This window comes from Marmota flaviventris, chromosome 11, assembly GCF_047511675.1.
Source record: "Marmota flaviventris isolate mMarFla1 chromosome 11, mMarFla1.hap1, whole genome shotgun sequence".
NCBI classification, from domain to species: domain Eukaryota; kingdom Metazoa; phylum Chordata; class Mammalia; order Rodentia; family Sciuridae; genus Marmota; species Marmota flaviventris.
Window position 1 is genome coordinate 39,298,290 of NC_092508.1, and position 26,126 is coordinate 39,324,415.

Genomic DNA, 26,126 nt, shown 5'->3' on the forward strand with positions numbered 1-26,126 from the left:
CTTCTAATTAGCAATTTGTTCTGAATATCTGGAGAATATATTCTCATTTAAAATATAGTCAGCAGTGAAGACTCATTTGTATGCAGATATGCAAGGCTGGTTCAACATTAAAAAATAATTAATGTAACCATCATATCAATAGATTCGAGAGGAAAAATCACATGACCATATCATTAGATGCTGAAAAAGCATTTAACAAAACCCAATAGTTATTCATAATAAAATATACTCTCAGTAATCTAGAAATAGAAGGGAATTTCCTTAAGAGAACATCTACAAAAAACTTACAGCTAACATCATACATAAATGGTATTTAGTATGACTGGTGTTATCATAAGAAGAGGAAAATTTGGACACACACACACACAGACAGAGGAAGGACAGCATTGTGAAGATGAAAGCAGTTTATAGTTTGACTACCACAAAGTAAAAAGAACCTGGAGCTATCAAAAGCCAGAAGGCACTGTAGAAAGTATGATCCTTGATCTTGAACTTCTGTCCTCCAGACCTATTAGACAGTAAAATTCTCTTGTTTTAAGTCACCTGATGAGAGCATGGGGAAATAATACAGGAGACCATCATGATAACCCGGACAGGAGATGTTATGAGTTTAAACTACAAAGCATTTAGGCTAGGATAGGGAACATGGTAGAGATGCAGTTGGATACATAAGGGAAATGACTTAGATATTAAATGGTGAAGGTAGAGGGAGAAATCTTGACTCATATTAGTTTTCTGATGTGCGTAGTAGCGATACCTTATTCATTAATCCAGACAAGGGATAGTGTCAGGAATTCACAGATGTGTAGCAGGTAGATAAGTAAAAAATCCAGGTAAAAGAAGCAGAACAAGGAATGGTTATCATATGGGAACCTATTTCCATGAGTAGTTACTAAGTGTTGCCTTTCTCTATGCTCCAATCTCCACCTTGATCAACCCTCAGTTATTTCTTATCTTGTCCAAACCACATCTTGCTGCTCACACTCCCTGCCACCCCTCCTCTAATCCATGCACTACATTACTTTGCTTTCTCTTCTCCCTGTGTAATGTGTTCTTTCATATCTCTGCGCTTTGGTATACATATTTCTCCTATTTTGATTTGCCCTTTCCTGTGCTCAATCCTGGTCTACTTCTGCCACTCTTTCTTGAATAATCAATTCAGACAAAGAAGCAAAGTTTACCTCCAGTTGGCAGATTTTTGCATGCCACTAAGATTGACAACCACTTTGATCATCCTTTGTTGAGACTCTTGATTATTAAGAGTGTGAGTACCTGTAAGAGTATGAGGTGATTCCAGATCTTTTTATCTTCCATGGTCTACTTACTGATCATCTCTGTGATCCTGTGTCTAAGATACGTAGTTTACTGCCCAGAAATATATGTGCCCAGGCTCTGGCAGCCTTAACAGAGTTCATGATACATCTGGGTTATTGGGAATTGCAAACTTTTGCTAGGAAGCAGAGTATATTCTGCCAAATCATGAGCCACTAAGTTATGTGCTTTGATTTGTTTATTCATGAATTCTCAGTGCCTAAAACAATGTGTGTAGTACTTGCCTCTATGAGTGTCTATTTAATAAGTTAATCTTAGTGAAAATATCTTCATGCTCTCATAGAAAAATGGCAAAACTACTATATGTAGAAATTTGGAATAATAATACCATTTACATTGAATAGGAAATGAAAAAAGTATTCAATAAATATGTTAGAATAATTGGTTATTTGCTAAGTTAGAATTTTCATTCTATGTAATTCCTATTTGATTAAGAAACTAAATAGGAAAAATTAAAATATAAAAGAGGAAAATACAAGTGGATATATATTTTCTTCTTGGCAGGTAGGCGTTTGCTTTGTTTTTCTTGTTTTGGTAAGGGCATGTGTATTTGCAAGTATGTGTGCATGAAAAGTTCATCCTTTACCCCTCAACTCTCATCCTAATTTCATCTCCAAGGCAATCAGCTTCACATCTTAGGATATATGTATCCAGACATTATCCTATGCATATATAAGTATGCAAATACACATATATATTAACACAACATATATATAATCTTCCTCAAAAATGATATTTTAATTTTCTTTTGTGTTGTTTGTTGCTTATAAACAATGTTTAAGGGAACTACCTCATACATAACCTTGAACTCTAGCTGTTGACTTGGAGCTCTGTTTGCATCTACACTCTCTCCTGCCCATGGGCTCAACTCTTTTACCACAGAACAAGAAAGCAATTCAAGCAGCAAGCTACTACTTGGGGACTCCATCTATTTACTTTACCTCTGGGAGAAAAACACTCTCCAATTTGATTGGTACTTTTTATAACCAAGCTGCTGAAACAACAGGTATCATTTTCCTTATAAACTCTCAATTGTCCAAGTTTCACCCTTTTATACTTAAATCCAGTTCTCCCCCTCCTGATCTCAGCTGCATCTGCATCACAAAGTCCTCTTGGGAGCTAGCTACTCAATGTGTTACTCTACCTCAATTATTATTTATTTAATTTGCATATGAGGTTTCTTATTTTTATGAGATGGAGCAAGGCAAAGTCCACACAGGGTATGCATCTGGTCAGACTCCTCTCACATTTGCAGTTGTAGAATCAAATACTCTGGAGTTGTGCTCGATTCTGCTTGTCCACAAGTTGTTGCTCACTGACACATTCTCCTACATTCACTGCCTGAGGTTCCAATCTATGAGATAACATTACTCCCACAATTTCCAACCCTAATTCAGTAAGTTTCTCCTCTCAGATCACTACTACCTACTCTTCTCTAGTGCTGTTCTTCCTATTGAAGAGTCAGTCCTCAGAGTGGGATCCCTGGAATGTAGGATCTATAAACTTTAAATTTTAACAGATAACTAACTATAAGAAAGGTATGTAAAGCATAAAGGTGATGAAAAAAATCTCAAGACAAAAGTAGTATATATGTTAGTTAAAATATTTTAAATATCACTCTAGTTAAATACCATAAACAACTAAACACCAAATAAAAGGTAAATACAAATAAAAATAAATAAAAGACAAATAAAAATGGGAGAAAACATTTAAATTTATCCGGCAGACTGACTCAGTATTTATAAGGAGCTTTTAATAACAGGAAAAAATAACATTCAGATGAGAAAGATATTTAAAAGAATGGAGTAGTTTCTAAAATAAAAAATATAGCTGGTGAATAAACATTGTTAAATAACATTTTAGTCAAAACTAAAATTAGTAATTAAAAATAATTTTATGCTTTAATTATCAATGTTTCCCCTAATGATAAAACTCTGTTGGGAGCAGTGAGAAATAGAATTCTCTATACTGCTGATGGGTGTGAAAAATCAATACCATTGTATTTGAAAAACATTTTAGAATTTGTATCCTAGAGGATAAAAGAAAGAGGAAAAAAAGAAAAGTATAAAATCATTTACCACAAATTTGATATCAGTTTGTAATTGTTTATACAAACAAAAACTGTTAAAACTTTAGTTGAAAAAACAGAAGAGGCAGTGCACAGAAGAACAAACACTATTAAACACATGAAACAATTAATAGCCTCACTAGTATTTTTAAAAATACAACTTAAAATACTTAATTAGCAGAAACTTTCAAACTGGCTGCTACAATTGCTAGACCTTTCAGAAAAGCAGTTTAGTAATATTGCAAATTGTTTTTATAAGCAACTTTCCTTGGAATAGAAATGGTCATTTCAAAGTATTTTTAAAGAATTTTTTATGAAATACTACAGGAAATCTCATGAGATTTGATTGAAAAAAATGTAAAATTGAACATAGAGTGTGTTTCCAACTGTCAAATATATATGGATGTATAAAGGTGTTGAAGAAAATCAATACTGATTATCTGTGAATGATATCGGCTTTGTTTTGCATGTCGCTCAGCAAGGCAAGGTTTTTAAGGATGGCATGTGGTCTAACTCATTTGTGACTGGCACATAGTAGGTACTCAAAAAATGTTGGTTGAACAGTAAATGAGTTCATAAGAGATTAGGCGAGTACTAGTCTCAGCATTGATTGAATGGAAATGAAATAATACAAAAGAAGAGAAAGATCTGGGGGAAACTGCAACAATTAGTAGGGAAGTATATAAAGGGAAATTTGCAAGAACTTAATAATAGGCTTCAACAAGGAACAATTTCATACAATACTATACTGATACCTCTTACCTGGTTCACGACTTAAGCTCTCAATTTTAGGATCTACCTTATGACGCCCTTCGGTACATGACTGGCGAATGCAACTACGGAGGCAGGGTGACTGACGACTGGGACCGCCGCACACTGCGCACCATTCTGAATAAATTTTTCTGTACAGAATTAGTTGAAAATACAGAATATAAGTTTGATTCAAGTGGCATCTATTTTGTCCCCCCTTCTGGCGATGTAAGTATAGATCAAGAAATCTAAAAGCAATAGAACTTGAAATTCCTATGGTAGCAGTGAATTTTTTTTTTTTTAGGTGATGATTTTCCCCTTGTTTTTTTAGTCACACAGGGACAGAGCACACCCTGTGCACAGATGGAGTTAGTAGTGTGCTGTAATGTGAAGAGTCTCAGAAACATTCCTTACCCAAGGAGAGCTTACTCTCATGAATTCAATTCTTCCGGTAAAAAGACCTTGTCTCCAGTTAAAATGAATATACACAAGAGGGGTTACAGAATATTATTAATAATAACTAACATTTATATCACAAATACTTATAAATATAATGATCTTACTAGAGCATCAAATTAACATTGGTACTATAAATACCCTTTTATAAATGAGAAAGCCGATTCATTAAGGTTGAATGACTTGTCCAAGGTCACCCAGGTGGAGGCATCAGAGAGTGACAGAACCACCTATAGCACTAGGCTAAGGTTTCCTTCTGCTCTTCTTCTGGTCCTATCCATTGCCTTCAGATTATCTCACCATAGATTTCAAGGGACTTCCAGGATAATAAGTTTGCTTCTCATTTGATCCCCAGTAGTTAAAGGGTATATTTTGAAAGTTAAACACATGGGCACATGCAACAGAGATACATACTGTAACTCTTGGGCCATAACCCCTATCATCCACTGGGATTAATGCTAGCTAAGTGCAGATATCAATATGGATGAAGGGGAAAATCAGTCCCAGAGCTTACATCGCTGATTGGATGGACTAAGTCAACATGAGGAGTTGGGGGGATAAGATAACCAATGATGAATTGTCAAGTGTAAAAAAAGCACAATGAAGTAAGGTTTATGTAAAAAAGTCCATGTCATAAAACCATCAATGACCAAACCTTCCTTGCTCTGTTTATGTTTACATATGATTATATTTATATCGAGGAAGAGATGAAATTTTGGTACAAGTCCATGTGAATAAAATGTGTGTGCATATATGTAAAAAGATGTATAATGTTAATGGCAGTAATTGAGATAATAAACTTTCAGATAATTTTTACGTTTCTCATTTTGATGGATTTATCACAATAAGATTAAACAAAATAATCAGAGTAAACTAGAAAAGACTATTTTTATTCTGATAAGTTAAGAATAGTCACAACAAAATGTGACACAAAAAATTCTCTGGAAGAAATTTCTAAATGAAGTTACCAGATTTCTCCTTCCCTTGTTTAAAACCCATTCCAATTGAGTGGGAGATTTCCTTTTCCTCTAAAAACATGTCCATATTGTTTTTTAAACTTGGGCCCAGACTAAAAGAAAATTAAAGCATTCAGTGTCCAGTCTCACAGGTTTATTCAACTCAATAACTTGAGTGTCAAAAATTCTCTCTCTCATATATGAAGTTCTGCAATGCAATTTATTTCTAATCGCCCAACTTCTTGTTACTTATTTTTTCAGCACAAAAGCTACATCGAATACACAAAGACTCTGCCACTGACCCCAGCACCAGAAATCTTTGGGATGAATGCCAATGCAGATATCACTAAAGATCAGTCAGAAACTCAACTGCTTTTTGATAACATTCTTCTTACACAGGTGTGTGTTGTGTGCACAAGTTGACGTCTGAGCCTGTGAGGGATGCTCTTTGAGCCTCATGTATAGTAGTCAAAGATATTTAAAGGATAAGGAAAAAAACACATACATACCTTAAATACAGATTTAAACATAGAGTACATCACATGCAATTTTTTTCATTTTCTCTTTTAGAATCAAGACCTATTCTGTGAATATCATTCTGCTTCTAGGAATTTCAGTTCTTTCTTACATAAGTCTTATCCAACTACAATGTATGTTTTTTTTTAATCTTCTTTGAGGTGGAAAAAAGAATATCAAAGTTACTTGGGCAGCAGTTTGAAGACAGAAGCTACCTAGAATTTTGCCTGCTTTATTTTCTAGTCTCCTACTAATTCAAAGCAACTGGTTTTAGTGACTTACCTTTATGAAATATTGCAGAAGGGCTGTGGTTGTGGCTCAGTGTTAGAACACCTGCCTAGCAGGTGTAAGGTTCTGTGATAGATCTCTAGCACTACAAACATACATACATATATTCATAAACATTTTACCTATAGAAACAGATCCTCTCACGGTAATATTTTCAGGTTGCATAACATTTAAAGCATATAATTGTTTGGTAAGTACAAAATAAAAGGGTTAGAAGAAATATGCAGATAGTCCTTGGCAGACATACAGCCCTACTGGTGAGAGCATAAATGCATCACAGCTGGGAGAATAGTCTTCAAAGGCACCAGCATTTAGCATGTCGTGAGCATCAGTCAGTATGTTTGAATGAAATCATTTGCTAATCTTGCTCATCCATTAAGAGATCTTCTCTTGTATTATTCTCCCTTTAAATGTGCTCACTGTTTTTTAATTTTTGGAAGCAAATTAAATTAATCCAAATAACAAGAATTCTCATACTGATTAAATGAAATTTTAATAATTAAGGATAAATATTCAGTTAAGCAAATTATCCTACTTACTGAGTTCTAACTTATTTTTTTAATTGTTATGGAATCTCAAAGTAAACATGATAACAGTTAATATTTATGTAGTACTTACTGTGTGCTAGCACTGTTGTAAGGGCTTTATGTAGAGTAATGTAATACTTATGACAATCCTATGAGGCAGGAGCTATTATTCTTCCCATTTTACAACTAGAAAACTGAGGCACACAAAAATTAAGTAATTTTCCCAATGTCAGTTGGGACAGTTTTGAGGCAGGACAAAAACTCAATAGCCTGGTTCCCACTAGTTCAACTCTAGAACCTGTGCTCTGAACTGCTAGCCTATCGGTTCCCTTCTAGATTCTAGAAATGATGTGTGACTCGAAGGCAGATAGCCAAAGATACTGAAAAATCTTAGAATTAGGAGGGTACTTATTGACAGAAAAGCCCACAGAACTCCTATTTCTAATCTAATCTATAGTGACATTTTTCTAACCAGGCAAAAAGAACAAAGATTTTTTTTTATGTCCATTTTACTCATTGATGGCACTAAAGTCATTGTTGCCTGGGTGGCCATAAAAGTATGTGAACAAACAGGAATAAGTAAATATTTAGGAACATTAGATGGCATGTAGTGCATAATAGTCTGACAACAGGACATTTACTTACAGTGTCTTTTGGCTTTATTTAAACTTGATGGGGTGTGTCACATTATAGAACACATAAAACAGTAGGCTCATTCCAACAGAAAATGACTCAGAACCAAACAAATAAGTTTAAATTCACAAGGGTATCTTCTCAGTATGTGATTCAACAGCCTCTTTTAATATACTCAAACTTGGATTGGAAGTACAATTATACTAATGGGTAAGCAGTAGTTCAGTGAATCACAATTCAGAGGCAGAGAGACTAGAACATCATAGCTTGGAGAGCAAGTTAATGTTGATAAGACTTTTTGTATTGTTGTATTTACATAAAACAGAAAAAATGAAAGAGGGAAGTATCAGAGTTGAGAATGTGACTTTTTACAGAGATCTTTTTCTTATGCTTGACTGCCGTCTTCCATTTTGAATAGGAAAATTATTTGACCTTAGAATATTAGAAAACTAATATGGTGCAGAATCTCTAAAAAGGCTACACTCTGTGATGTCTCCTTAAAAATAAATTTCACTTATTTTATTTAATAAAGGAAAAGTAATTCTTATAATATTCCAATGGTAATTGTGAAAATTCTAAGGACAGGTAGTAAAAAAGAAAAAGCTAAGATAAACAATTATGGATAAATAGCACACAGTTGCTCTTTATTCTTATTATCAATTGGATATTACCTTCAAAAACCTACCACCCACCCCAATTATGTGGTTTTGGTATGTGATAAATATATATGGGGACTGTCTGTTACTGAAATATTTTTATTACATTTTTTTATAGGTGATAGGCCTGGGTGTTATGTGATTTTTTTTTATGGAGGCACAGCTACTATTAGAAAATAGAAATTTTTAAATGCTTTTATAGGACCTAAGTGTAAGTCAAAATGCAAATAGAAATCAGCATCTGATTCTTTCAATGAAGTGGAAATAGACATTGCACTAGTTTTGGTCAAACGTTCATCATCTTTTTTGTTCTTTATGGGGTTTTTTTACATATTTAGTTGTAAAACAAGTATCTCGTGATTATAATAAAGTATTAATACACATAAATATCTCTTTTTACTAGCATAATTAAACTTATTAATAATTGCTTATTGTATAACTTAATAGGATCTTACAGTGGTAAGTGATGGGTAGGTAGAAACCTAAGTAAACATAATATTTAGAGTATAGAAACAAGGAAATGTAAAAATCTGAAGAAAAAAAAGAAGACTAAACACAATTTCCTTGGATTGGAAAAATAGGAATTTTCTAATATGCTATTCTCCTTTAGTGCACACACAGGCACACACACATATACATACATTCATTTATTCTGAGAATTTAAAGAGGTTTTCCAGAAAATATAGATTCATTTACACAGTGTCACTATAAACATAAAAAACAAAAATTGAGTTGAAATTCTCTTTCCTTGCTTCCAACGTGAATCACTAAAGTCTGTCTTTTCTCTATAACTCTTCCAACTGCTTAGAGAAGATGAGCTTATTTTCTTTGCCCTGCAGGTTCAAGGAGAAAACTATATTTCTACTTTTGGTGACCAGTAGGCCCCAGAGTTATTAGCAAATATATTTTGCAGCAAGCTTTTTCAAAGCAGATCAGATTCCCTCCTTCTCACCATTACTTGGCTACTGCACCAGCTTAAATGCTTTTCTCCCTCCATCTGCAGCATCGGATCCTTCTCCTTCACCCAGGCAGCTAAACCTGAAACTTATTTGCTTTCTCCAGATTCTGTTTTGCCTCTGAACACATCACATGCCTCTCTTTTTCCTCTCTTACAATCATTTTCTCTAAGAAATCCCTCACCATGTGTGTTATCATCACTTTAATAAATCTCGTGAAGGCTCACGGATAAAATTGCAGAATAGTGTTCATGCTTATGAAGATTTACCTTAGGATTTTTTCTTTGCAGGTATTCTTAGAACTGTATGAGGATTTTTGAGTTATAGTTTGGATTCTTCATAGTCTCGTTCAGCAGGTGCTGGTGCAAAATCATCAGATGAAGTAGTAAACGAGGTTGCTGGTGACATACTAGGTAAACTTCCAAACAACTTTGATGTTGAATCTGCAATGAGGAGGTACCCAACAACTTACACTCAAAGCATGAACACTGTACTTGTCCAAGAGATGGGGCGGTTCAATAAGTTGCTGAAGACCATAAGAGAATCATGCATTAATATTCAAAAAGCAATCAAGGTAAGATGAAACTCATAAAATCATTGAGTTAAACATAGTTTAAATCTAATAGCAACTATTTATGAGAACCAAGTACTGTGTGTGCACTGTTCTTGGTTCTTTGGATAAAAAAAAAAATCATGATTTTTGAGGAACTTAACAGAATTCTGGTAGCAACAGTTAAATAGGTAGATAAGTATAGAGTGTGCTTCATAGCAGTAGCACACTGGATAAGATACACGCTAAAGAGACACAAAATGTTAAAGAATTTAAAAAGCCTCTGACCTTGCAAACTTCCATTTTAAAGAGATAAACAAACCAAAGATAAGTAAACACATTTATAATATTGGTAACTGATACATTCCATGGAAAAAAAATAAATAAAACAAGGTAAGGAAATAGAGAATAATGGCTGAGAAGCTTGTCAGTCAGACTGAATCAGACCCTTCTGAGAAGCTGATCCTTGGACATAGGCCAAAATGATCTTAAAGGGGAAGCCAGGGGACTATTGAGGGAAAAGCATTTTAGAGAGAGTGTAAAAGTCAAGAGAAGAACAACCGTGTCATGGTCCAGGAGCATCAGAAAGAAGACTGGTGTGGCTAGTGAGCACGAGGGAGATGGCAGGACCAGATCATGATGGCATTGTCGGCGTGCTTAGGATCTTGAATTTTATTTTAAAATAAGAAGATAAAAGGAAGGCTTCAAAGGTTTTTAAGCAGTGAAGTTAATTGACCTATTTTACATTTTCAAAAGTTAATCTGGCCCCTGGAGAAAGTCATGTAGGGGACCAGGATTTGCACAGACAAATGCTCCTTACACAGTTGAAGTAGTCCATCTGAGCTGGCCTCTTGTAGTAGCATTAGAGGGAGAGAGATGTGGTCGCTTATATTATTATCGACTTAGGAAGGGTGACTGAAAACTGGTGTGGGAGGAGTGAGCAGAGAGGAGTCAAGGATCACTCCTTGTTTGGCCTAGGAAGTAGAGGCTTGGAAAAGGAACAGGTTTGAGGGAGAAAGTCAAGAATTGTTTTTCACTCAGATTAATTTTGAAATGCCTCATAGACTTAATGGAGAGGTAGAATTACTATTAGATACATGCTTTAGAGTTTAAGAGGGAAGTAAAGCCTGGAGATATATTTCAGAGTCTAATATACATTGATTTTTATTTAGAAACAAATTTATAAATTATCTCAAATATTTTGGTAGTGCAGATGAGTCTAGGTTACTTTGAGGCATCAATTTCTCTCATCCATCCACCCAAACTATATGAACTACTTATCATTTTCTTTATATTTCCCTACTTTGGGAAAGAAAATGTTCAAATTTGAAAAACCGAACTTGAGATGATCTCTGCAACCAATGTATATGAAGCATAAATGTATTTTGTGTTTAGATTTGGGTCCTATTCCCTAAATATCTTATATGATATAGTTTCTCTTTTGTATTTTATAATATTATATATATGATATATTTTCAAATAATCCAAGATCTAAAAGCATCCAAAATACTTCTGGTCCCAAGAATTTTAGATAAGGAACACTTAATAGAAGAAAGCTCATTATAATAGACACTATAGTCTAAGAGGTCTGAAGATAGTACCATGAAAACTTTATGCCTGAAAATTAAAGAGTGCAAATGAATGTATAAATTCTTGAGAAAGCATATGTTACCCAAATTATACAAGAAACAGAAAATCTGTAGTTGCCTCTGTATATAAAAAGGGAATGCTTAATTGAAAAACTCCTCCTTCATGTTGGAAACCTTCTTCCGATGTCTAATAAATTTGGGTTGTCCACTTTTAAATAAGAATGGGGCATTATCATGTTGAGGGGACACTATAAGAACACTGATGATTGCTGACTGTGGTCTGCACTGTAGAACAATCTGGGTGAGTTCTTCAGCAAAGAAACATTCAGCATCATTATGTGTTTTTCCTCGACCTCCTTTTTCTTTCCTGAAGAGAAAGATTAGCTCATAGCATTTGGGGAGCTAAAAGGAATAAAGGCCATAGGAATCTCAGCGTTGTCTACCCATGCTTTCTCTTAACACCCTTGATTTCTGTATGATAACTCTGACCTCAGCTGGACCTGGCATCTCCCACTCAAGGAAATTCTGTATTTTCCTTTCCAGGTTACATTTAAAGTCAGTGATGTGCAGTTAGTGGGGAAGAAGACCTAGGAATTTATTTTATAAACCAGGTTTCAAAACTCTTCTAGTTTAACAGCATCCTCCTTTCCTCGTTTTCAGAATTATGTAGGATTATTAATTCCCAAGGCTTGGGAACCTTCCTCAATGTATATCTAACCTTTCAGGATAAGGTTTCTTGTGACTACTGAATCAACTATCAGCAGTCCACATGCTTTCTCACTCCCAAAATTGTGTTCCCATTATCCCTTTCCCTCTTCCTTTCTGCACTTGTGGGCTCATGCCTTAAAAAAATAAACGTATTTAATATTGTTCCAGTGGAATTTTGATAAGGCGGCAAATGAAATATGTGTGTTTAGTCTATCAACAGTTACTGTAAAATCTTCTCCATATGTTAGTTGAAATAATATTTTTATATAGGAAAAACAGAAATTTTAATCGTAACTGGACCAATTATAAGATCAAAATAGGCAGAAATTTTCAAGAAACTCAAAGTTTCAATATGTGGGCATCAGTGATTCAAAATAGAACAAGGTCAGCTAGACTTCACAATGGTATTCCAAATATTTTAACTTTTCAAACCATTTCATATAATTTTCCTAATTTAATATTTATCACTGTCCCTCTAAGAAGACAGAATGAAAATATATTACTTGTTCATTTATTAAAGAAATAAGTCAAAGTTAGACTGTGATTTTCCAGTAAAATTTTGTTAGAATAAAACTTAATATTTTTTAAGGACTAGTTCAAAGACTCCCGGATGTCCTTGTATAAGCAAAAACAAATATCTTCACTTTCTGTTAGCATAATTGTAAAGAAGGTATTTAAAAGAGGACTGGCTATTCATAATCTATACTATCATGTTAGCAAGGTTAAATGTATTTCAGGGGCTCGTAGTGATGTCTACAGATCTTGAAGAAGTGGTTAGGAGCATTTTGAATGTCAAAATTCCAGGAATGTGGATGGGTAAATCCTACCCAAGCCTTAAACCACTTGGCAGCTATGTGAACGACTTCCTTGCAAGACTAAAATTCTTGCAGGTAAGTTTTTCCAAATTAACATACATTGTTATTTTTCTTCTGGCTTAATTTTCTTCATCACAATGCCCAACACATGAGTGTTATTCTCTAGTTTGCTGTGAGTGCCAGACACAAATGGCCACTATTTAATAATGTTTTATATGATGTATATACCTGTCACACTGAATAGTCACAATACTAGTACTAGAAGTGGAAGTTCTGACTTTAGAGTATGTATTCATGTTCAATGAAGTTAATGGCGTTTGAAAAGAGAAAAAAATCTGGCATGTTGACTTTCCCTTTAAATATTTAGCATTAAAATAGATGCTTATAGGGGCTGGGGTTGTAGCTCAGTGGTAAAGCACTTGCCTAGCATTCATGAGGCACTGGGTTCCATCCTCAGCACCACATAAAATTAAAAGTACCCTACACACACACACACACACACACATACACACATATACATATATATGTGTGTATATATATATATATATATATATATATATATATATATATACATACATACATGTGTGTATGTGTGTATGTATATATATAATATATATATATATATATATATAATATATATATACACACAAACATGCTTATAGCAGAGCATCTTATAAAGCTAGACAAGTTATTAGTGAGGAGTTTGATTTCTTCCTTTCCTGGCAACCTTTTTGGTCATGAAATCACTACTTAGCTGGTTTAGCACAGGACAGCAATGACCTCAATGGCTGATAGGCTTCTTCCTATTCAACATTTCCAAGACAATCAGCCATTGGAGATAGGCTTCTTCCTATTCAACATTTCCAAGACAATCTCCAAATTACTGGCAATATCTGTGCTTACCGTGCTCTCGTTAATAGTTTTGTTGTTGTTGTTGTTGTTGTTGTTGTTTAGTTGTAGATGGACACAATACCTTTATTTTGTTTATTTATTTTTTAATGTGGTTCTGAGGATTGAACCCTGTGTCCCACACATGCTAGACGAGCACTCTACCACTAAGCTACAACCCCAGCCCTTATTAATAGTTATATCCTTGAAATATCAGTTAATTTCCTAGGTATTGTATATGAGGCATCAAAAACTGTAAGGAAATTGCTTCAGGGATAAGTGGATTTAATTCCCTTTTTCATAACACAGGCCCTCTTTTCTATGAGTTGGATGCTAAGGAATTAAGATTGTTCTGGAAAGATGAGGCTCTGCTTTGGGCTCTTATAGGGAAAAGCTTTTCAAGTTGATTTGTTTCAGCTTGGCCTCTATAATTTATTATTTAAAGTCATTATTCAGCCAGGTCAGAATTAGAATCTGTGATATCAATAATTAAGGAGTCTTGATATTTCTAAAGACCCTAAAGACCATAAGCTCTTACTACCCTGCTTGTTTCAGGAATTCTTTGTGCAATATCATGTGTTTCTATATGTCAGATTTCATTATATTTTGGTGAAATAAGAGGGAAAACTTCCCCAGAATAGTCTACTAGGTACTAATGACTAATTTTATTCTCATTAATCAGAGTAAAATTTTTTAAAGAATAAACCTCATGAGCAGACTATGGGAATCTCTCCTGTTCAACTAAGTCACATATTTTGTGCAACAGTGCATTTCAGATGTTCAGTGTGGTATGGGGATTTTCTGAAGGAACCTTTGGGCGTGTATAAAACAGACATTTATGTCTGCATTCTCACACATTGTAATTCCCAAGCTGTTGTGAGAGAGATGAAGTTGAAAGTAAGCATCAACACTGAATGCTACTTATTTTTGGCTTGTCATCCCTGAGTTCGTTTACTAGTTTAGATAAAGAAAACAAAAATATTTGGGGACACATTTTAGTAAGCAAAGGTATTTAAAAAAAAAATTGAAGACTATCATTAGGACTCTGTGTTTTGATCCACCACAGCAATGGTATGAGGTTGGCCCTCCTGCAGTCTTCTGGCTTTCTGGCTTCTTCTTCACCCAAGCCTTCCTGACTGGTGCCCAGCAGAACTACGCCAGGAAATACACTATTCCCATTGATCTCCTTGGGTTTGACTATGAGGTGATGGAAGACAAAGACTATAAACATGGTCCTGAAGATGGTAAGTGGAGTAAGAGAATGAGTTTGCTTTTATCTTGGCACTGAACAGAGGTGTAACTTCTTGCTTACCTTCCTCAGCTATTAAAAATGTAAACAACATGTAGGTAACTTCACCTCAGAATGGTTGAGAAAAAATTTATGGAGAGAGGATATATGATAAAGTAAATGGGGCACAAATGCTAGCAATAGGTGAATCTGAAAAAAAAAGAGCATATGTCCCTATATTTTTTTCAAAATTGTGTAAGTTAGAAATTACTTTTAAAAATCATTGAATTAACAATACATGTGATAAACAGCCATAACCTTATTTTGGCCTTGGGGAATCAAGATGATGCGGCATTGAAAAGGAGGAGGTTTTTCCTGATCCCTCAAAGAGTGTACTTTTGCAGAGTTCTAAAGTATGTAATCTTTCCTGTTATATAGAGCATTCCCAAACTTATAACTAATATGAGCATTTGTTTTATGATTTACAGATTGGTTGTGGGGAAATCTTTATTTTCCTTATCAATTGCTTTTCAACTTTGTGGTTACTCTGATGTTTTATTTCAAATTCAGTGGATAGAGTTTTAAACTATTTCAAACAAGTGTTTCTAAGAATGCTATGGATTTCTAAATTTTACCCAATTGGTGCTGTCTTTAAATGAAGGACATCTATTTCTAAATGACTGTTATATACTGCCTCAATTAATGTATCACAGTCAACTCTTCCTTATTCATCATTGAATTATGAATTCACTGGCTCACTTCCTTAGGTACCGGAGATATCAACAGGGAAATATTAGGATCTAGTCCCTCAACCAGTTTAAACTTTAGTGGGAGATACTGGCAAGTTTATATGCAGTCACAACAGAGTTTGATAATTATGTTACTGTGCCAAATGTTTTTACTTTATGTTGATTGTCACACCAAAGGGTTTGCAACACAAAGCCATCCTACTACTATTCCTCTGGGAAATTTGCCTTCCCACTCTCATATTCTCCTTTTTCCTTACCTCTACCCCATCTCACCTCATCCTTCATTGCAAAAATCAAAAGCTTTCAGGAGAGAGCATTCAGCACCACCAAATTCTTACTCTGTCAAAATCTGCACCCTGAGAATCCAGACACCATTTCCTTGTACTTCTCCAGGTCTTTGCTTCTTTAATTGTGCCTTTTCTTTCCAGAATCAATATTATCCCTCTCAGGGCTGGAAAATCTGAAACAACACACAGCATGCTCTAAAATCTTGCTCATCTTAAATAAAAAAACAATTCCAATTGTCATTATATCCACACACCCCCAAGGACTATTCTATAACTCTTCTCCCTTTTATTGCAGAATCTCTCAAAGTAATTATATTGGCAAGCTGTCTCCAGGTTCTCACCTCCTAATTTCTGTGTGCTTTTCATCCTCTCTGATCAACCAATGCTGTACTTTTCACAGCTACTGATGACTTCCATGTTGACAAACATAGCAAATTCCCTTTTGTCTTCATCTTAGCCTCAGCAGTTTTCACCAGTTGCCAACTTTGTCTTTCTAGAGACATTCTTCTTCCTTTGCTTCTAGTATATCACCTTATACTGATTTTTCCTATTGGCCACATTCATACTTCTTTGGTGGCTTATGCTCCTCTAAATACTGGAGTTTCTGATCATTCAGTCCTGGGATTATTTCTTTTTTCTAGTTGCATCCTCTCTCCCCCGAGTGACTTTATTCTGTTCTGAATCTTTAACCATCTCCTTGTTAATGTCCCCAGTGTGCAATCTACATCTTTTCTCTGTCATCCAGACAGCTATATCCAACTGCTACACTAACATGTCCACTTTAGTGTCTCCTGGATATGTAAAAACTTACAATTAATTTTAATAAATGCCGTTGCCATAGAGTCAAAACTTTATTCTTCTGCTCCCTTATAGCTCTCACATCAGATGCAGTTGCTCACCTACAGTCTTACTGCCACCACCATTTTTTATCTAGACCCCTACGTAAGCCTATTATCTCCCTGCTACTGTCATTACCTCTTTATAATCCTTAACTTACACAGAAGCCCTGGAAGTTTTTGAAAGATGTAAACATGCAGATCATGTCAGCTTTAGCTTACATTGAAAAATCAGATAACTAAATAAGTCCATAATGATATTTTCCCAGATTTCTTACCACAACTATAAGACCAGGCACATTCTGGCTGCTCTCCATCTACATGACTTCACAGGTACAAGCTCATCATGTGCCATTACTTAATTCACACTGACCTTCACAGTCAACAGACTACCTCAAAATTTGTTCCCTTTGGGATCTTTGAATGCCCTGTTCCTAAGCCCAGACTCATCATGGTGACCACTTCTCAACTTTGGGTTCTCTCCTTTAAAAATTACAGGTCATCAGAAAATAACCTTCATGAAAATTCAATCTATTAAGGCCTCCACTCCCCTTGTTATCCTTTTTAACTACTCTGCTTATTAACTTCACAGCATTAGTCACACTCTGCAATCGTATTACCTGTTTCCTTCTTTCTGGTCTCAATTCCTATGACAGCACCAATACTGAGAACCATAACCTTATTTGCCTTCAACCTTCTTTATTCAGTGCCTATCAGTGTCTGGCACATAATAAGCCCTCAAATGCTGTTGTAGAAATTCCAAATTCATGTTGCATGGAATCTAACCCAACCTTTAAACCACCTTTTATTTCATCTTTGATACTTAATCTAAACAGTTTTATTATAGGTACACATTTAAGAAAAATAGACATGGGGGAAAGGGGTCTTTAAGATACACATTATCTTGTAACTAATCATTTTCTTCCCAGCCACAGATCTAGCCTACCATTAACCTATTTGTACAGAATCCCTTTATTTTTAATATATTCAGAATGGGCATAGTGCTAAATAATTAAAGAAAGTTTAAAAACCTTCTTCTTCTGCCGGGTTTTTTAAAAAAACTTATTGCTTCCTTAATTATATAAGCTTTTAAAAATTCATTTTCTATACAGCTTATTATATAACACACTGTAAAAGATACTGATGGATGGAGGATTAGATGAACACTAGATAGGGCAAAGGGGTGAGAGGGGAAGGGAGGACTGTTAACCTAGCTTCGCCTGCATAATATTCACTTGTAGGAATTTTAGATTGAGAGCTCAATCAATATAAAAAAATTGATAGAGTGTTATATAACATTTCTTTTATATTTAGGTGTTTTCATTCATGGATTATTTCTGGATGGAGCTTCCTGGAATAGAAAGATCAAGAAACTTGCAGAATCACATCCAAAAATTCTTTATGATACAATGCCTGTGGTTAGTATTTCCTAATGATATATATACATGTACAGCCAATTCTTGTTATTTGGGATAATAATGCTCTATAAGTTTCTGCCAACATTGGATTAGCAAATTCATAAACCCAGGTGAAATATGGGTTGAGATTTTGCAGTTTCAATTTTGTTAATTGATTGACAAATAATCCTGTTTTGTTTCTGTTTAAAGCCATCTTATTTTACACATATTTCTGGATCAGTAACATAAGCTCATGGGCAGGCAACAGCACATAACTCATTCCTGAAGAAAGCTCATGGTATCCTTTCTGCATCACACAGCCTACATGCACTTAACTAACATCAGACTGCACTGCAGCGTGCACTGGGGAGTCACTTTAAACAATGAAATTAAAAAAAAAAACACAGGAAAAGGTAAACAAGATGTACTAAATAAACTGTGAAAAGGACACTTACTTATAGTTATTAAAGCTGAAACAGAAAGCACATCTTCCCTTAGCTCAGCCTTAGCTGAGAAAACGCCCATCAGATATGGATGACTCAGATCTCTAATGCTCTACCCAGGTATTCCAATGACCAATGACTATTGTCTAGTCCAATGAACTTCTGTTCCTCCTGCCCATTATTGTGTGTTGGCATCCACATATGAAAGAGAACATTTGGCCTTTGGATTTGAGGGATTGGCTTATTTTACTTAGCATGATACTCTCCAGATCCATCCATTTACCAGCAAATGCCATAATTGCATTCTTTTTTAAAAAGTATTTCATTGTGTATATATACCACATTTTCTTAATCCATTCATCTGTTGAAGAGCATCTAGGTTCCATACCTTAGCTATTGTTTATTTAGCTGCTATAAATATTGAAGTGGTTGCTTAACTATAGTATGATGATTTTAAATCCTTTGTGTATATACTGAGTAATGGGATAATTGGGTCAAATGTTGGTTCCATTCCAAGTTTTCTGAAGAATCTCCATACTGCTTTACAGAGTGGTTGCACCAGTTTGCATTCCCACTAGCAATGTACGAGTGTACCTTTCTCCCACATCCTTGCCAGCATTTATTGTTTGTATTCTTGATAGTTGCCATTCTGAGTGATATGGAATCTCAGTATAGTTTTAATTTGCATTTCTATAATTGCTAGAGATGTTGAACATTTTTTTCACATATTTGTTGACTATTTGTATTTCTTCTTCTGTGAAGTGCCTGTTCAGTTCTTTGCCCATTTATTGACTGCTTTATTTGTTTTTTTGGTCTTAAGCTTTATATATATATATATATATATATATATATATATATATATATATATATGATGGGGAATGCATTACAATATAATGCATATATATATGATAGGGAATGCATTACAATTCTTATTACCCATATAGAGCACAATTTTTCATATCTCTGGTTGTATACAAAGTATATTCACACCAATTCGTGTTTTCATACATGTACTTTGGATAATAATGTCCTTCACATTCCACCATAATTTCTAATCCCATTCTTCCTCCCTTCCCCTCTAAACCCTCTGACCTATCTAGAGTTCGTCTATTCTTCCCATGCTCCCTCTCCCTATCCCACTATGAATCAGCCTCCTTATATCAGAGAAAATATTCAGCATTTGGTTATTTGGGATTGGCTAACTTCACTTAGCATTGTCTTCTCTAACTCCATCCATTTACCTGCAAATGCCATGATTTTATTCTCTTTTATTGCTGAGTAATATTCCATTGTGTATACATACTACATTTTCTTTATCCATCCATCTATTGATGGGTATCTAGGTTGGTTCCACAGTTTGGCCATTGTACATTGTGCTTCTATAAACATTGATGTGGCTGTGTCCCTGTAGTATGCTATTTTTAAGTCCTTTGGGTATAGACCGAGGAGAGAGATAGCTGGATCAAATGGGGGTCCCATTACCAATTTCCCAAGAAATCTCCATACTGCTTTCCATATTGGCTGCACCAATTTGCAGTTCCACCAGCAGTGTATGAGTGTGCCTTTTTTCCCACATCCTCGCCAACACTTTTGTTGTTTATCTTCATAATAGCTAACATTCTGACTAGAGTGAAATGAAATCTTAGAGTGATTTTGATTGGCATTTCTCTAATTGCTAGTGATGAACATTTTTTCATATATTTTTGGATTGATTATATATCATCTTCTGAGAAGTGTCTGTTCAGGTCCTTGACCCATTTATTGATTGGGTTATTTATTTATTTATTTGGTGCTTAGCTTTTTGAGTTCTTTATATACCCTAGAGGTTAGTGCTCTATGTGATGTGTGAGGGGTAAAGATTTGGCCCAAGATATAGGCTCTCTTTTCACTTCACAGATTGTTTCTTTTGCTGAGAAGAAACTTTTTAGTTTGAGTCCAACCCATTTATTGATTCTTGATTTTAATTCTTGTGCCAAAGGAGTCTTATTAAGGAACTTGGGGCCTAAGCCCACATGATGGAGATTAGGGCCTATTTTTTCTTCTATTAGACGCAGGGTCTCTGGTTTTATTCCTAAATCCTTAATCCATTTTGAATTGGGTTTTGTGCATGATGAGAGATAGGTATTTAATTTCATTTGTTGCAGATGGATTTCCAATTTTCCCAGCACCATTTGTTGAAGAGGCTATCTTTTCTCCAATGCATGTTTTTGGCACCTTTGTCTAATATAGATAATTGTAATTTTGTGGGTTAGTCTCTATGTCCTCTATTCTGTACTATTGGTCTACCAGTCTGTTTTGGTGTCAATACCACGCTGTTTTTGTTACTATTGCTCTATAATATAGTTCAAGGTCCAGTATAGTGATACCACCTGCTTCACTCTTCCTGCTAAGAATTGCTTTAGCTATTCTGGGTCTCTTATTTTTCTAGATGAATTTCATGATTGCTTTTTCTATTTCTATGAGGAATGTCATTGGGATTTTGATCAGAATTGCATTAAATCTGTATAGTGCTTTTGGAAGTATGGTCATTTTGATAATATTAATTCTGCCTATCCAAGAGCAAGGTAGCTCTTTCCAGCTTCTAAGGTCTTCTTTGACTTCTTTCTTTAGGGTTCTGTAATTTTCATTATATAGATTTTTCACCTCTTTCATTAAGTTGATTCCCAAGTATTTTATTTATTTATTTATTTATTTATTTATTGGCTGTTGTAAATGAGGTAGTTTTCCTTGTTTGCATTTCTGAGGATTTGTCACTGATATACAGAAATGCCTTTGATTTATTGGTGTTTATTTTATATCCTGCTACTTTGCTGAATTTATTTACTAGTTATAGAAGTTTTCTGGTAGAACTTTTAGGGTCTTCTAGGTATAGAATCATATCATCAGCAAATACTGCCGATTTGAGTTCTTTTTTTTTTTCCTATGTGTATCCATTTACTTTCTTTTGTCTGTCTAATTGCTCTGGCCAGTGTTTCAATAACTATGTTAAATAGAAGTGGTGAAAGGGCAACCCTGTCTTGTTCCAGTTTTTAGAGGGAATGCCTTCAATTTTTCTCCATGTAGAATGATGTTGGCCTGGGGCTTAGCATAGATATCCATTATGATGTTGAGATATGCTCCTGTTATCCCTAATTTTTCTAGTGTTTTGAACATAAAGGGGTGCTGTATTTTGTCAAATGTTTTTCTGTGTCTATTGAGATGATCATGTGATTTTTATCTTTAAGTCTACTACATATTCTTCTAGTAATCTCAGGGTCTATGCCTAGGTCCTTGATCCACTCTGAGTTTTGTGCAGGGTGAGAAATAAGGGTTCAATTTCATCCTGCTACATATGGATTTCCAGTTTTCCCAGTACCATTTATTGAAATGGCTATTTTTTATCCAATGTATGTTTATGGTGCCTTTGTCTAGATAACTGTATTTATGTGGGTTTATCTCTGTGTCTTCTATTCTGTTCCATTGGTTTTCATGTCTGTTTTGGTGTCAGTACCATGCCAATTTTGTTACTATATCTCTGTAGTTATAATTTAAAGTCTAAGTATTGTGATGCCTCTTGCTTCATTTTTCTAAGGATTGCTTTGATTATTCTGGGTCTCTTATTTTTCCAAATGAATTTCATGACTGCTTTTTCTATTTCTCTGAAGAATGTCATTGGAATTTTTAATAAGAATTTCATTAAATATGCATTGCACTTTTGATAGCATGGCCATTTTGACAATTTTAATTCTTCCTATCCAAGATAATGGGGGATCTTTCCATCTTCTTAGGTCTTCTTCAAGTTCTTTCTTAAGTGTTCTATAGTTTCCATTGTAGAGGTCTTTCATTGTCGCGACCCCTCGCCAGCCAGGGAAACACGACACAGGATTCTTCTTTCAACAGTTTATTCAGGCCTTGAGTCATGTATTATCTTCTAGCGCCCGCGCCCGACACACCCAAGCACAGCATAATAAAGCCCCCCGCATCCCAATCCCAAGCCACCACGTGGATCTCTCTCATTGGGTGGTAAGAGATTTGCGCGCCAACTCTCCATAAAAGGAGTTGTTTACCACAGGCCACAGTGGATGCCGGCACCATCTTCTAATGGCGGCCACGATCTATAACAATGGCTTACCACATTTCATCTCTTTTGTTAGCTTGATTCCCAAGAATCTTTTTTTTTTTTTTGAGGCTATTGTAAATGGGATGGATTTCCTAATTTCGCTTTTAGCTGATTCATCATTGGTGTAGAGGAATGCATTTGATTTCTGGGTGTTAATTTTATATCCTGCTACTTTGCTGAATTAATTTTGGTGGAGTTTTTTGGGTCCTCTAAATATAGAATCATGTTGTCGGCAAACAGTGATAGTTTGAGCTCTTCCTGTTCATCTCTCTTTAATTTCTTTCTTTTGCCTCATTGTTCTGGCTAGTGTTTAAGGACTATGTTGAATTGAAGTGTTGAAAGAGGGTATCCTTGTCTTATTCCAGTTTTTAGATGGGATGCTTTCAGTTTTTCTCCATATAGAATGATGTTGGCCTTGGGTTTGTTGTATATAGCTTTTACAATGTTGAGGTATGTTCCTTCTATCTCTAGTTTTTCTGATGTTTTAAACATGAATGGTAATCCATTTTGTCAAATGCTGTTTCTGCATCTATTGAGATAATCATGTGGTTCTTGTCTTTGAGTCTATTGATGTGGTGAATTATGTTTATTGATTTTTGTATGTTGAACCAAACTGGCATCCCTGGGATGTTATTTCTCACTTGTGTATCTACTCTTCTGATGAGCTATATAATTTCACATACTACTCTGATGTAATTATCTTTCTTCCACTTCTGGGTATAGGACTACCTTAAGCATGTTTTGTAAGGTTTGTGTGAAGGTCCTTAGTTTTTCCTTATCTTGTAAGTCTTTATTTCTTCTTCAATTCTGAAGGATAGTCTTGCTAGGTATAGTAATCTAGGATGGCAGTTATTTTCTTTCAGAACATGAACTATGTCATTCCATGCCCTGCTGGCCAGTGTGATATCTGCTGAGAAATCGTTTCATGTTTAATGAGGTTATCCTTAAATGTGACTTGGTGCTTTTCTCTTGGAGACTTCAAAATTCTTTTTCCTGTACTTTTGACAATTTGACTATAATATGCTGTGTTGAGGATCTTTTGTGGTCATATCTATTTAGAGTTTTATAGGCCACCTGTAGCTAGATATCCATGTCTTTCCCAAGATTGAAGAAGTTTTCTGCTATTATTTTATCAAATACATTTTCTTTGCCTTTATTCTTTATTTCTTGGGCATGCTAATGATGCAGATATTTGATTTTTTTAATGATATTCCAAACATCTATACTCTCTTCATTCTTTTAATTTTTTCTTTCTTTCTGTGTGAATGTGGATATTCCAAAAGACGTGTCTTCAAGTTTTGATATTGTTTCCTCCACTTTTTTTTTCCTCTGCTATTGAGGCTTTTTTTTTTTTTTAATTTTTATTGTTGGTTGTTCAAAACATTATATAGTTCTTGATATATCATATTTCACATTTTGATTCAAGTGGGTTATGAACTCCCATTTTTACCCCGTATACAGATTGCAGAATCACATCAGTTACACATCCATTGATTTACATATTGCCATACTAGTGTCTGTTGTATTCTGCTGCCTTTCCTATCCCCCCTCCCCTCCCCTCCCCTCCCCTCCCCTCTTCTCTCTCTACCCCATCTACTGTAATTCATTTCTCCCCCTTGTTATTTTTTTTCCCTTTCCCCTCACTTCCTCTTGTATGTAATTTTGTATAACCCTGAGGGTCTCCTTCCATTTCCATGCAATTTCCCTTCTCTCTCCCTTTCCCTCCCACCTCTCATCCCTGTTTAATGTTAATCATCTTCTCCTGCTCTTCGTCCCTACTCTGTTCTTAGTTACTCTCCTTATATCAAAGAAGACATTTGGCATTTGTTTTTTAGGGATTGGCTAGCTTCACTTAGCATAATCTGCTCTAATGCCATCCATTTCCCTGCAAATTCTATGATTTTGTCATTTTTTAATGCAGAGTAATACTCCATTGTGTATAAATGCCACATTTTTTTTTATCCATTTGTCTATTGAAGGGCATCTAGGCTGGTTCCACAGTCTTGCTATTGTGAATTGTGCTGCTATGAACATCTATGTAGCGGTGTCCCTGTAGTATGCTCTTTTTAGGTCTTTAGGGAATAGACCGAGAAGGGGAATAGCTGGGTCAAATGGTGGTTCCATTCCCAGCTTTCCAAGAAATCTCCATACTGCTTTCCAAATTGGCTGCACCAATTTGCAGTCCCACCAGCAATGTACAAGTGTACCCTTTTCCCCACATCCTCGCCAGCACTTGTTGTTTGACTTCATAATGGCTGCCAATCTTACTGGAGTGAGTGCTATTGAGGCTTTTAACTGGATTTTTTTATTTGACTAATTGACCTTTTCATTTCTGATTAGTTCTTTTTAGTGGCCTCTATCTGTTTATTGAACTTCTTATTCATATCCTGCATTGTACTCCTAATTCCACTTACCTGTTGTTATGGTTTGGGTATGAAGTGTCCCCCCAAAACTCATGTGTTGAAAGTGCAATGCCAAGGGAGCTATGATTAGGGCTCTGATATCACTAGTGGATTAATCTATTTGCTGGGTTAATCCATTGATAGCTGAATGGACTACTGGTTGGTAATTATAAATAGGTGGGAGGTGGGTACTTAGAGGAAGTAGGTCACTGGGAAGACGCCTTTGGACTATGTCTCTGTCCCCAACCCCGTCTTCCCTCTCTCTCCCTCTCCCTCTCTCTCTCCCTCTCTCTCTCTCTCTCTCTCTCTCCCCCCTTCCTGGCTGACATGAGCTGAGCAGCTTTACTCTGCTGTACCCTTGTGTCTGGTATTTTGTCTCACCTCAAGCCCAGAGCAATTGTATCAGCCAACCATGGCTGATTCCTCTGAAACCATGAACCAAAATAAGTTTCTATTCCTCTAAATTGTGCCCGTCAGGTACTTTGGTCACAGCAATGAAAAGCTAAGTAACATACCTGTTTATCGGTATTCTCTTGGATCTCACTGAGCTTTCTTAAAATCTTTGGAATCTGTTATTACATACAGAGTTATATTTTTTATGTTTTTAATGTTTCTTGTGATCCTATGTTGGGATTTGTACCTCTGATAGAATGGTAATCTCTATCACTTTAGGGGATAACCTTTTTAGTGACTTTCTGTGGAAAATGTGTGCTGGGGTACCAACTTGTTAGGCATTGTTGACTTTATTTCCAGCTTGGTACCATAGTAAAATCTTCCTGTTGTTTCTTCACCCGTGATTAGTGAGTTTGGGCACAGTGTAGACTGTATTGTATTTGGCATCATAGAGATGATTCTCTTTGCAGGTTTGCAGGAGTGGGGATACTCTACCAATTCAGGTAGGTGTGGTGTAGACAACAGAGTATGTAGGATGCATCCTGTGTGGTTATTCCTATTGGCTATTACTTGAAAGGGTATCTGGTACTGACTGCTCTAGTAG

General features: G+C 35.4%; 1 protein-coding gene across 1 annotated transcript in view; it reads left to right on the forward strand.

Moving 5' to 3' along the window:
• Positions 1-26,126, forward strand: part of Dnah7 (dynein axonemal heavy chain 7) — a 323,134-nt gene that overhangs the window by 294,483 nt on the left and 2,525 nt on the right. The window contains exons 59-64 of the mRNA XM_071619296.1: positions 4,193-4,378; positions 5,824-5,961; positions 9,482-9,712; positions 12,723-12,875; positions 14,755-14,932; positions 18,103-18,206. Of these exons, the coding sequence (XP_071475397.1) occupies positions 4,193-4,378; positions 5,824-5,961; positions 9,482-9,712; positions 12,723-12,875; positions 14,755-14,932; positions 18,103-18,206 (990 nt within the window). The remainder of the gene's footprint in view (positions 1-4,192; positions 4,379-5,823; positions 5,962-9,481; positions 9,713-12,722; positions 12,876-14,754; positions 14,933-18,102; positions 18,207-26,126) is intronic.